The sequence below is a fragment of the Schistocerca cancellata genome, chromosome 1, assembly GCF_023864275.1.
Source record: "Schistocerca cancellata isolate TAMUIC-IGC-003103 chromosome 1, iqSchCanc2.1, whole genome shotgun sequence".
NCBI classification, from domain to species: Eukaryota; Metazoa; Arthropoda; class Insecta; order Orthoptera; family Acrididae; genus Schistocerca; species Schistocerca cancellata.
The window spans coordinates 331,858,840-331,872,964 of NC_064626.1; the positions used below are offsets into that span (position 1 = coordinate 331,858,840).

At 41.8% G+C, this 14,125-nt stretch overlaps 1 protein-coding gene across 1 annotated transcript in view; it reads left to right on the forward strand.

Moving 5' to 3' along the window:
• Positions 1 to 14,125, forward strand: part of LOC126174804 (forkhead box protein L1-like) — a 131,989-nt gene that overhangs the window by 103,672 nt on the left and 14,192 nt on the right. Inside the window, exon 3 of the mRNA XM_049921216.1 lies at positions 9,567 to 9,849. Coding sequence (XP_049777173.1) covers positions 9,567 to 9,849 — 283 coding nt within the window. The remainder of the gene's footprint in view (positions 1 to 9,566; positions 9,850 to 14,125) is intronic.

The window sequence follows — 14,125 nt, forward strand, 5'->3', positions numbered from 1 at the left end:
ATCCCAGTTAATGTAATCATAGACAGTGGAAGCGGGACATCATAATAGGTGCGGATTTTCTGAATCAAAGACAACCTGTGATAAACGTAGGAAAAGGCAGCGCCACCTTTGAGAGAACTACATTTGTCTTTGAGCCAGGGCTGTGCAGTGTCGAACATAAGTGGAAGAGCAAGAGCCTTCCAGATCTAAGGAACGATGTTCGACCACTCAAACAAAGTGGTATAGACAGAACGAACTAAGCATACAATAAGATACGCAAAAGTTTAGGACTTCATCATGTAAACTGTATAAAGGCATGATGTATAATCACTTATAGGCATTGGTACACAATATCAAAAAAGACGTCAAGTATGTTTCAGACAGGACGTGACCAGGAGTCTGAGGAACAGAAGAGAGAGAGAAATGAGAAGTACCTTAAATTTTTATATGCAGCGACCACTATTTGCATGTGGAGTTTGCAAAGGTGAAACGGATAAATCATGATCTATAAGCATGACATACCAACATGCCACATCACGACATCACACATAACGCACATAAGGAGTCTCATTAGCTTAAGGTATCTGGAAGAAATTGGAATCTGATAGAGAAACTAGAACTATATCGCAGAGATAGGACGCCGAACCATGTGAAGAATTTCTTAGGAGGCGTAAATTAGGCATTAGGCATGAGGTAAATTTTAAGAAAAGATTTTTGTACTCAAACCTCCTGCAAGGACCAGTCAACTTCTCATGACGATGCGGCGGACGACAACTGAAAATGTATATGGGACGTCAATGAACGAGATCAACGATCTTCTACGATGCGGAGGCGCCGCCAAGAGCAAGAGGAGGATGGTGATTTGTAACCAAAGCAATCCTTGTTCCTAACTGCGGTAGCAACCTTGCTGCGATAAAAAAAAATTGTACAAGGAGGGTGGATGAGCAGCAGGAGATCGATGTTGGGTCCAGGCCTTGCGAGGATTCACTTTCGGCCGCTACACGAGTCGAAAGGACGGCAGGGAACGACGGGCCACAAGAAAACAGAACAGCAGTCAAAGTGCGCTAAGTAAAAACAAAACACCTTGTCGAAACCCCGGCTTGGCTAAGGCACAATTTAACAAAGACAATCACATCTAAAATCGCACTGTCGCCACCAGACTGTGACGTTATTTTAAAGTACAGAGCTGAAGGAAAGTGTGTCTATGCTGAATTACACGTCGTAATAACCAAGTGAAACACTAATGAATGAGAAACTTCAAAACAACTAGTAATCAATAATTAGCTACATCCTGCCCAGAGAAGAGACATGGTTCAAGTCTGAGGACAGCAAGACGCTTGGAAGAACAGAAGATGAAGAGTCCCAAGACTGATGTTGAAGAGAGAAGATGGACGAAAATATTTCAAGATACACCTTTCCAAATACCCATCCTTTTGTAAACTAGTTGTCTGCGAAGTGCTATAAAGAAATAAATACCGTCAGCAGCTGCTTAAGAAGAGATATACGTGTCTTACAGCCAATAATCCACGAGACTCCGCACTAAGAGGTCCTCATTATTATGAGGGCCACACCAAACTACGGCAAAATTCGACGAAGAATGACGCTGCCTGCCAAAAGGACTGGCGACGAACATTTCACACAAGTCCTTCAGCTTCATGCAAAGACATTCGTCGCCAACCTCATACAAGAACATTCGTAGACATCGTGTGAAAATAATGGTCAAAATTAGGTAAAGATCAGTGTCACACACTGAAAAAGCTGAAAAAAACACTACCATTAACGTAAGACTTCGATTATTTATACCGATTTGATACAGTTTATATCTCTCTATACAATGTGCGTAAGTGTCTGAATATGAACTGTATAACAGTCTTTCCACAACCTTTGTTTCATGATTCATGCAGAAGAAATCTTTTGTTAAGAAATGTTTTATGTACTTTTAGTTATAGTAATATGTTAAAAAGAAAACCTATACCGAAGTAGCATTTTTGTAAAGTTAATTTACTGTCTATGAGTGTAGTATTTTAACATTTTGTTCATGCACAATTATCAACCCCATATTTCTTAAAAACCACTTTGTCTATGAGAATAATATTTTTCTAGAATACTAAGTGTGAGTAACATTGTTTGTGACTATAATATTTTTGAAATTTGTATGGTTTATTAACACAGAATTTTTAAAAATTTCATATCAGTAGGGTTTACTAAAAGAATTTTTTTTGCTAGTAATATTTGTAGTAATTGACTGTACACACTGCATTGTTTGTATTATGTGTAAAGTCATTTAAAATTTTAGGTAAATTTATAGATCAGAAATAAAACTACAATGTACAGTTATTAGCTAAAAGGTTGAGATTAATATTAGAAGATTGATGTGAAAAGCTCCTCATCTTCAGTACAAAGTGTAAAATCCACATAATACATTTAAATAAATAATAAAAAGAAATTAATATCAGTATTTAAAAAACATAGTCTTCACTTAATGGAGACAATTGAATCATTAACAATGTTAAAAATTAAAGTATACAAACCAGTAGAAATAAATAGAATAAGGAATACACCAAGTGGCTGACCAATATTTAATGCTTGAAAAAAAGTGTAATTTTTGTCCGAGTTAGACAAAGCCTCAACCATTGTCTAACTTCAGTACAAAAATTATCATGGAAGGGTGGTGACATGTAAGGTGTCAGGCAAATAACACACCATATATTGAATTCCTGAAACAATCTTAGCTAAACTGATATGTCACACGACATAGTTACGTGAAATTGTACAAATCCTGTTGATATGCAACACACCCATTCCCGAGAGAGGACTCGAACCTCGGGCGGGAGGGGCTTCGCAATCCGTGACACGGCGCCTCAAACCACGTGGCCACTAAGTGCGGCAAGTTATTGAATTGTTTAGTTGTGTACTTCATTCTGACTGATCTTTACCGACTCCCGTCCATTATTTGGTTATTTTAATTGTGCATTTTAGCTTAATTGAGCTAAATTTGCCCCAATTGTATTTAATTTGTTTGTATTTTATCGCCCCCCCCAGACGTGGTCATCAACCATCTTACTATTAATGAATCTTAGAATAGTTAGGAATTTCGCTTCACAGTTTTGAACACTCTTTATCAATATTTTACCATCCTGTACATATTATAATTATGAAGTCATACTTAGAGCAAAATGTAAACATGAATAATCAAAATCTAAGATTTTCATTTTTGCTAACATACAGCTATTCTTGAACTCATACACTTATTTATGTTAGCAGTCACTATTCCTACACAGGGAGTGTAGAGGAACCAACATGAGATCATTGGCTGATTACACTGTCCGTACTGCTGCACTCTTCTGAACTCTGTTCATCAAAAATTCCTAAAACACTCACAGAGCATCCTTGCGCAACTGTGGTAGGAAGATAGAGCAGAACCTGTCTCACACATGTGAGAAACGTACCATTTTTTTAAAATGGAAAACCCATTTTATTCCATACGCACTCAATAACTTGAGAACTAACAATAATAATAGCGTTTGTTGCATGATAATATATCAATTACATCCCCAAAAATTGGAACACAAAACTGACGTGAAATGAACGAAACGCACCACTATTGAACTTCCCGCGATGCAAGCGTGACCCGCACGTTGCTCGTAATCGTGCTATGATTGACGTACATATTCTTACTTTCACTGTTATTACGAGGGCAGAAAGTAATAATAGGGATTCCTGCCGCAATACATGCAGACTACGGAACACTGCCGGTCGGTGTACGCCGCCCCATTACACCGCCGAGGTCAACCTTTCGCCTTTGCAGTTGTGTGCAAGGACGGGTCACAATCGGCGCTGTATGTGGGAATGGCTCACTACGAAGCAGGCTGTTCTGTGTGCAAGTACATATAGATGCATGGCACCGGTATACTGTATATTGCAATTGGTGTCCATCCGTTCTAGGCATTCAACACGGTATTCACAGATGAGGAAATGGTTGACGTGATATTACTGTACGGAGAATGTCACCAAAATGGCTGACGTGCTGCACAGGTGTATGCCCAGCGGTACACTAACAGACGTTATCCGACCTGTGCTATCTTCATGAATATTGTTAGAAGGCTTCACGAGACAGGGCGGTTGTCTCCACGAACGTGGATCCGGGGTGACGGCATAACACTTGAAAGACCAGAGATAGCTGTTCTGGCGGCCACTGCAGTAAACCCCCATGCAAGTATTCGTTAAATGGAGAGACTGATGGAAATCCCTCAAACCAGCGTGATGCGTATCCTGCAAAGGCGTAGGTCCCCCCATATCACGTGGCGCTACATCAAGGCCGCCATGGCGACGACGTTCACATTCGCCTGGAATATTGTCAGTGAGTTCCGCGGCAAGGGCATAACTTTCTGCGTAGGGTACTGTTTACCAATGAGACCACGTTTACGAACCGTGGGAAAGTCATCTTCTACAATGTGCACTACTGGTCACCAGGAAACCCCCACTGGATTCGCCAGGTTGAACTTCAGTCAGTGGAGTGTCAGTGTGTGGTGTGGTACTATAAGACACCACATCACTGACCTGTATTTCATTGGTGGCACTCTTAGTGGTCGACACTACGAGCGGTTCCTGAGATTTACCTTATCTGGACTGACGGAAGACCTACACCTTCATTTGTGTCAAATGATGTGGTATCAACGTGATGGAGGCCCTGCGCATAATACTATGGTGGCACGATAGGCACTAAACCAACATTCCTGACATCGGTAGATTGGACGGGGCAGCCCCATTCAGGGATTTAGACCACGGTTGCCGGACCTCACCCCAATGGAGTCTTTTAGCTGGTGACAGGTGAAAGTTGGATTACCGCTACACGTGCTGCAATTACACCACGAACACTGACACCCGCGAGTGGATCCGTGATGGAGCGCGCACAGCGGTGTCGCCAAGTAAATGGCGATCTCTTCGAGCATACGTTGTAGCGTTTCGGCTGTGAAACATGAGACTGCACACCGGCATACATCTTGTGTATTACAAAGAAGACGTATATTAGTTTTGTTGGTTGTGTGAAACATGAGATTGTACACCGGCATACATTTTGTGTATTACAAAGAAGACGTATATTAGTTTTGTTGGTACTACCGTACGTTTATGTATGCGTTGCACCAATTGCAACGTTTCAATTGTGTCGTAGTCATTAAAGATACTGAGTGACATGTCCTGTACATGGCTTGTAGCATTGTGTAACTGATGTACAACTATGTACAAATAGCATGTATCTCTCTGTGCGACCCTTTTACAGCCATTAATTTTGTTTACTCTGGCCAGTGGTTATCGGTATTTCGTTACCGCTATGCCCGTTGTAGTACTGTCGAAAAGTTCAATAAAGCACGTAAGAGTAAACCGCGTCCTTGTTTTCATGATGGATGACAGGAGATATGTATGTTTCCCAGGCCACGTACTAACAGTGTGCATAGCAATATGTAAGTACAGCGTTCTTCACCTCTTAGCCCGTCAATCACGAGCAACATGCGGGTCATGCTTGCATCGTGGGAAGCGCAATTGCGGTTTCGTTCATTTAACGCATCAACTTCGCGTTCCAGTTTCTCGGGATGTAACTGATGTACGAGGGTTGTCCAGAAAGTAAGTTCCGATCGGTCGAGAAATGGAAACCACTGGGAAAATCCGGTAAAGCTTTGCACACATGTGTTGGGCAGTGTCTCTAGCATGCCTGTCGATCGTGTCGAGTCGCTCTTTTCAGTTTTGAGTGAACAGTGAACGCGTAAAGATGCGTAGGGAAAAGCGTCTCGCGCCAAGTACCGAGGGCCTGGTTAGAGATTTTGCCTGTGTCATGCTGCCCACATAACACAACTGTCGAGCAGTTCCTTTTTCAACCCACTTCTCCGTCGCACACTGCAGGGGCAATGAAGACGCTCCCTGCAGCGTTTCCAATGAGAAGTGTTTGATTACCCACAATACGAGGTACATTCAAGTTCTAAGGCCTCCGATTTTTTTTTCTAATTAACTACTCACCCGAAATCGATGAAACTGGCGTTACTTCTCGACGTAATTGCCCTGCAGACGTACACATTTTTCACAACGCTGACGCCATGATTCCATGGCAGCGGCGAAGGCTTCTTTAGGAGTCTGTTTTGACCACTGGAAAATCGCTCAGGCAATAGCAGCACGGCTGGTGAATGTGCGGCCACGGAGAGTGTCTTTCATTGTTGGAAAAAGCCAAAAGTCACTAGGAGCCAGGTCAGGTGAGTAGGGAGCATGAGGAATCACTTCAAAGTTGTTATCACGAAGAAACTGTTGCGTAACGTTAGCTCGATGTGCGGGTACGTTGTCTTGGTGAAACAGCACATGCGCAGCCCTTCCCGGACGTTTTTGTTGCAGTGCAGGAAGGAATTTGTTCTTCAAAACATTTTCGTAGGATGCACCTGTTACCGTAGTGCCCTTTGGAACGCATTGGGTAAGGATTACGCCCTCGCTGTCCCAGAACATGGACACCATCATTTTTTCAGCACTGGCGGTTACCCGAAATTTTTTTGGTGGCGGTGAATCTGTGTGCTTCCATTGAGCTGACTGGCGCTTTGTTTCTGGATTGAAAAATGGCATCCACGTCTCATCCATTGTCACAACCGACGAAAAGAAAGTCCCATTCATGCTGTCATTGCGCGTCAACATTGCTTGGCAACATGCCACACGGGCAGCCATGTGGTCGTCTGTCAGCATTCGTGGCACCCACCTGGATGACACTTTTCGCATTTTCAGGTCGTCATGCGGGATTGTGTGCACAGAACCCACAGAAATGCCAACTCTGGAGGCGATCTGTTCAACAGTCATTCGGCGATCCCCCAAAACAATTCTCTCCACTTTCTCGATCATGTCGTCAGACCGGCTTGTGCGAGCCCGAGGTTGTTTCGGTTTGTTGTCACATGATGTTCTGCCTTCATTAAACTGTCGCACCCACGAACGCATTTTCGACACATCCATAACTTCATCACCACATGTCTCCTTCAACTGTCGATGAATTTCAATTGGTTTCACACCACGCAAATCCAGAAAACGAACGATTGCACGCTGTTCAAGTAAGAAAAACGTCGCCATTTTAAGTATTTAAAACAGTTCTCATTCTCCCCGCTGGCAGTAAAATTCCATCTGCCGTACGGTGCTGCCATCTCTGGGACGTATTGATAATGAACGCGGCCTCATTTTAAAACAATGCTGCTTTCTATGACGAGGATATTGGAAAGTTGATACAACACTCGAAGTTGGAGCGGCGGCTATGTAGAGAAGTAGGAGGAAGGTGTACCTAAATGTTGCAAATAAAACGTTTCTGGTTTTCACTGTGGTTTCCATTTCGCGACAGACGGAACTTACTTTCTGGACAACCCTCGTATTACGATGCAACCAACGCCTTATTATTTTTATTTCTCATGTTATTGATTGCCTATGGAATAATATGGGTTGTACAATTTAAAAAACGTAAGTTTACGTTGAGGCCAATATTTGCATACGGTTTAGAATGTCTCCTAGTAGTTACTTTCGTGAGCCGCTGCCATACATTCATACCCGTGAAAGCCGTTTGTCAACATCTATTGTGGTTCCAGAGTTATTGGCGGTGAAATGTTTAGGTGTGACTCCTTGTATGTCGTTAATAATACGAGATAATGTGAATGTTACGTAAAATCTGACTTCTGTACATCTTGAGTATAGTAATGTTGCCTATTTAAATAAGTATTGTAAACCGATTTTCTCTTTGATGCTGTGTGGCTACAATGGCTTCAAAAATTATCATACGTATCTTCGTGTATTGTATACTTACATGTTTTGTGTCAAGTTTGTTATTACCTTTTAAATGAAAACATGGTTAAGATATTTTTGAGTTACTCCATATCCATGAGGATCATGTCACTTCGCTCTGTGGAGGGTACAGGGTATTCACTTTTCGTTTGTACACTTCAGAGTTCATCCAACCCCATAAACTAAATTCTAATGTCGTAAGGTCTGGCGATCTTGGTGGCTAGTTAACTGTACTAACGAGAGATTAGGGTGTGGCTGAAATGTTCCCTCACTCATCTGGTAAAATGTGGAGCGGCTCTGTCAGGCTGGATGTACGTTGCAGTGGGCGTGGTCAAATGAACTTCCTTAGGGTGTTTAACAAACGAATTTTTTTTTAAAAAATGCAAATACTTCTATCCCTTCACTCGCTCTTCTAAGACGACAGAACCTATCAACATGTTACCAATCGTGCCGCATCAAACATCGATCGAAGAAATTTGTTTCTACTATAGCGTGTGGATTTTCCTGCGACCATCGATGATTATTACGTGTTTTGTTGATTCTGTTACGCGTGAACACGGTTTCTTTAGTGAATACTGTTAATGGAAAAAAATTGTGATTGTCCATTAACCAGTACGAAAATTCAAGTCGTGTGGTCCTGTTACCACTGTAGATATAGTTGACATGCTGTATGTGAAATGGGTACAAGTTTTCCGCGTGTAGGACTACGCTGCACCGTTTCAACTATTGATGCTGTTCCTGCACCGGTTGCTGAACTACACGTTCAGAAGAAAAATGTGATCTTGTAAGAATACCTGTTTCAATCAATGTGCTGAAAACTTTGGTACACACTCTACGATAAGGAATTCGACTTGTCAGAAATCGTCGCGGTATTCTTCGGCAGCAGTAGGAACACTACCATCGCAGAAGCCGAAAATATTTGTATATTTTTCAAAATGTCTGGCATTTTAGCCAGCTCATATATAAACACAGATAACCGATGCTTCTCTCTGATACACTTACAGTCCCTCGCACTGCTTCACTCATAACACACCATGGGCAACTCCACGTTCATCGGGAGTTCATTAACTATAATGGCAGAAAGACATTGTGAGCAAAGAGGTTGAAAGCAACGACGTAGGTTGGGCTAGAATAAAACGTCAGAGAGGTTGGCTGGGTAACACACATGCGTCGGCGCCACATATAACAAATATACATTAAGTTTTTTCTATTAAGGAAACCATTCGGTATGGGCTTATGTCCTCATGACGTTTCTTGCTTGAAAAGGGCGTTCCTGACAGATCCCTCTACTGATCATTCCTCCTGGGCACACTATATATCCACCATGTCTCAATTCGTTGAGTGCATAATTTCTGTTTGTTGCTATTGCTACAAGCATTAGTATGTATGCACTATTGATTTATATTTCCTTCGAAGTTGGCACATATTCATATGGCTAAAAGCCGCCGTTTAAGGTAAACAATGCAAGAGGTGGTCCATATTTTCCACGGGAACATGAAGGCTCTGAGAGAATGCTAAGCGTGAATCAATTAAGGATCTTGGATAACTCGCTGGTAAGCGAAACTGGCGACATTGTACCATTTAAAACTTTTTCATCTTGTGTCCTGTGTATGGATAAGTAACTCTCACAGTAGTATGGACCTTTTTAAAATCAAACTGTATCTAAGTATTTCGTTATTACTCACACGTAATCATGGAGTATTTTATAATTTTTTGTTCCTATAGAGTCTTATTTAATCTCAAAGTAAGAAACGTATCGAAATCCAGCAAATATTCATGCACGTCACGTACTGTTGCAGTGGAGCTGTCTTCCCGTTGTGCCAAGAGCGGAAAGCCGACAACCAAAGCCAGAGAAGCCACCATACTCGTACATCGCACTCATAGCCATGGCTATCAGTTCTTCCCCGGGCCGGAAACTCACTTTGAGCGGCATTTACCGCTTCATCATGGAGCGATTTCCATACTACCGGGACAACCGACAAGGCTGGCAGAACTCCATCCGTCATAATTTAAGTCTAAACGACTGCTTCATCAAGGTTCCACGCGACCGGGACATGGAGGCGGGTGCAAGCAGTGGCAAAGGTGCGTATTAGCATTTGTTTATGTTTGATATGCAGTGGGAGGATCGCTTCACACACTGACGTAATGGCTTCTGAAAAATAATTTAGATTCGCAGTCAACAGTACTACCTAATAGATCTTATCGGTGGAACTTACACTGCTGACCGTTATAATTGCAACACTACGAAAACGGTATGCAACAAACGTAAACTGGTATGAAGTGTACTAAAAAGTAAGAAAATCTGAGTTTAGGCCCTGGACGGGCCGATCGGGCCCTACCGGCCGCCGTGTCGTCCTGGGCCAAGGCATCATTGGATGCGGTATGGAGGGACATGTCGTCAGCACACCGCTCTCCCTGTCGTAGCTGGGTTTCTTGGCATTGGGACGGCTGCTAATCTGTCCAGTAGCTCCTCAGTTGGCACCACAAGGCCGAGTGCATCCCGTATCAGTCCTCCCACCAAGGAAAAGTCCCTGGCAGTGCCGGGAATCGAAGACGGATACTCCACAAGGCAGGCAGACACGCTGACACTCACAAGGGGATCACACGGTTACTGGATTTTTGTAGTTCTTTATATTTATGGTATGTGAAGTTCAGAACTCAAATATACCTCCCCCAAAGCAGTTCGATGTACTTCCAAAAAATTCTTTAAAAGGAAAAACTGCTAAGTTTTCCAGTCGTGATTAACTTGCTAATATAAAGTAAATTTTTATTCGAGAAGCAGTGTGGCTCTGTGGTATAGTGTTTGCTCGCTGAGAGGAGAAGTCAGGGTTCGATTCCTTGTATAATCAAACTTGACCGAAGGTGCATATTCAAAAAGCATTTATATCAAGCGTAAGATATGAACAAAATGTAATTTATAATTTTTTAAGTCATCAATCTTTTATAAAAGTTCCGCAATTAAGAATTTCTGTTTGCAATAAGAGCTGAATTTTTGTGTGCAGTACGTAATTTGAAATAAGAAGACATGAACTTTTCATAGAAATTAGGATTAGATGAGTTAATTAGCATGTATTTGATCAATTTCACATTTTAATGGCGTAGGTATTCGAACCTGCAGAAAAACGAAAAAAAAATAATGACGCGAATAAGGATCGATTTAGCATTTCCAGTCTCCTGCGTCTTATGTATTCTACGCTTCACAGAAATGCTCCTAGAATAAGTGCCTTTGTTAAAAAAATTGATACCGTCTGGAATCGAACTCCGGCATTCCACGGAGCCCTCTACCACAAAGCAACATTGCTTGTGGAAAAAATCCATCTCATTTTACCATATTAAGCATGGTCGGAGAACTGAGTCACTTTTCTCCAGAATTTTTGAGAGTTGTACATAACTACTTTCCGAGACGTATATTTGAGTTCTGATTTTCACGTACCATAAATATAAAAAATTACAAAAATCCGATTGCCGTGTGTCTCCTTGTCGGCTACAGAGGTGGACATGTAGTGTATTATGGATATGCAAATGAGTAGCATTTCAGCATAACACCTTAAAGCAAGTAGGAATATCAGCATCTACATTCCATACATAGCTAAAGATTACGCGGAACATTTCTCTTTTGGAAATCAAATTTGAAAGTTGTTTGAATGTGACAGTATCATGCTGCGCCTCGAGTTAGAAGGAGAAACGTCCCAGTACACGTCGTAATCCGACAATGGCTGGATCGTGTCTCACCGAGACTGCTGTTTTATCATTCTGCGATATTGTTTCTCGCGTTGGTAGGGGACCCGTAAGTGTCACGCGAATATGGAACCGATGGTTTCAGGAGGGCCATAGTTAAGGACCCCACGCGACTATCACTCGAGAGGACATATTGCTCACTCAGCCACGCGTTCAGCTTGTACAGGCACGCCACGTACCTTGCGCCAGGAAATGGTCTTGTCTGCAGCAAGACAAGCATACACAGGAAACAGTAAGACAATGTCCGGAGCACCACATTAACCGTCGGTACAGCTACCATCGGCGCAGCAGCAGACAAGCGCGCCGTCAGTGGGGCGCCCAGCGACAACGCTAAAAACATGAGTGTCACCACATCGTCTTTTCAGACGTTTTTTCTGACGTGTTAAGTCCAGTGGCTGTACCCTTTTTTCGCAGTCTGCTTGACATCTTTCAAGAAGATAGCACGAGACTGCATTCTGCCCACACTGTCCAGACCTAGCTTAATACACAAGGCTTCGACTTTTGTGTTGGCCAGCACCTTCTTTAGATGTCTCACCCACGGAAAGCATGTGGTCATGGGTTGTCGAGAGAGTTGTATGCCACCAGTCATAAGGCACAATGATTGATGTAAACTGGCCTAGAGCGGAAACAGCATGGAGTGATGAACCCGTATCTGCCATCCAGCCGCCTTTCGACCGGATGCCTAGCTGGGTTAGAGACGTTGCTGTTGCCGGGAGGAGGGTCAGCTGTATGTCCTAAACAGTTTTTGATGTTACTGAGTAGTTATATAATAATTTTTTAATTAAAGCACCGCCATTTGTCTGTTTTGTTGTTCATTTAATTACGACCCATGTTTCGGCCTTTTATGCCATTTCCAAGTGATTGAGTTTGTGTAATTAACATACACTGCAGGAAATCAAACTCAAAATTGGCCATAAATTAAGAACAGTATTGGCTCCCCAGATTTGGTGAGGAACCAATACTTTTCTTAATTTATGGGCAATTTTGAGTTTGATGTCCTGCAGTATATGTTAATGACACAAACTCAATCACTTGGAAATGGCGTAAAAGGCCGAAACCCGGGTTGTAATTAAGTAAACAACAAAACAGTCGAATGGCGATGTCTTCATTAAAAAGTCTATGTACTAAATTTCGCGCAATGTGAATCGTACGATCACCTACAAATTTAATCATTTATTCTTCTGCTATATGTACAATAAGTACTTGGAATTTTGATGACCAGCAGTGTATTTTACCCGTAGCCTGATCTGAAAAAATGAATAGCTAACGCCAGTGTTAGTTCACAGAATAAACATTAAACAATGCCCTAACAAAGTTATCGCCGACTTGTATCGCTGTTGGTCGATACACCGTACAACAGAGTTCCGGGCAGACTAAAACAGTGTTCCAGATAGATTACAAAGTCTAAATTCTGTAAATAGAGAGTATAAAACTAAATCGAACACGATCCGTTCGTAATCATCCTGTACTCTCTGTAATTATTTATGGAAGAAAAAGATAACGTACATCAGTGTTAATGTCTACATTGATTAACACCGCTTTCTATCATTTTATGTTCTGTTCTTGTATTACTATTACGTTTCTTTCAGTGTATAAATTAATTTGAGCTGCCCGGAAACACTGAAGCTATAGATGATCTACCGCAAGGATGCGTTCGCACAATATCACTCCGTTACAGCTTTCACTTTAAATTACATAGATCCTCCAAACAGTCAAGGAACAGACCGCACCAACAGACATACAGTGGATGCACTTGTACCAATATTACGTGAAGTATATTTAATTACGTCTGTTACAATCTGTTAGAATTAAATAGACTCTTCATTATAAGTCGAAGTCCCGCTATTGGAATTCTCTTTAGTTCAGAAAATGATCGTTTGTGTCTGTATGAACATAGAAGACAAAATATTGTTATTGTCATTTTTTTAGTTTCATTCATTATTTCAACACGAATTACTTTGAAAAAAATGATAAAATTAAATTTCTCTCAAGCAGCAGCCTCACTACCACAACACGTGGCTGGAATTCCGGAGTGTACGATATTCCACTAGATAATTTAAATTATTCCAGATAATTTGCTGACAGTATTCTGTGGCAGTTTTGTTGCAAATTAATTACCTTAACGCGTCAGCAGATCAAATATCTCTCTTTTGGGAAGATACAGTGATTTTCACTTACCCTTTTTATTATTGCGTTCTTTTTAGAAAATAATGTTATTTGGGACCTTTTTGTCGGCTGTTCCAAAACCTTTATGGCCAAATGAGACATTACAGACCAGGAAACAATCCGGGGTTCCGTACGCTTCTCGCAGTAATTGGCTGCATACTATAACAACAAATATATCTTACGACGTAGCCGGCCGGTGTGGCCGTGCGGTTCTAGGCACTTCAGTCTGGATCCGCGTGACCGCTACGGCCGCAGGTTCGAATCCTGCCTCGGGCATGGATGTGTGTGATGTGCTTAGGTTAGTTAGGTTTAAGTAGTTCTAAGTTCTAGGGGACTGATGACCACAGATGTTAAGTCCCATAGTGCTCAGAGCCATTTGAACCATTTCTTACGACGTAGCAGAATTGAAATTCGCCATTTGGGTCTAAACTTTCTGTATTTTCCCTACAGTATG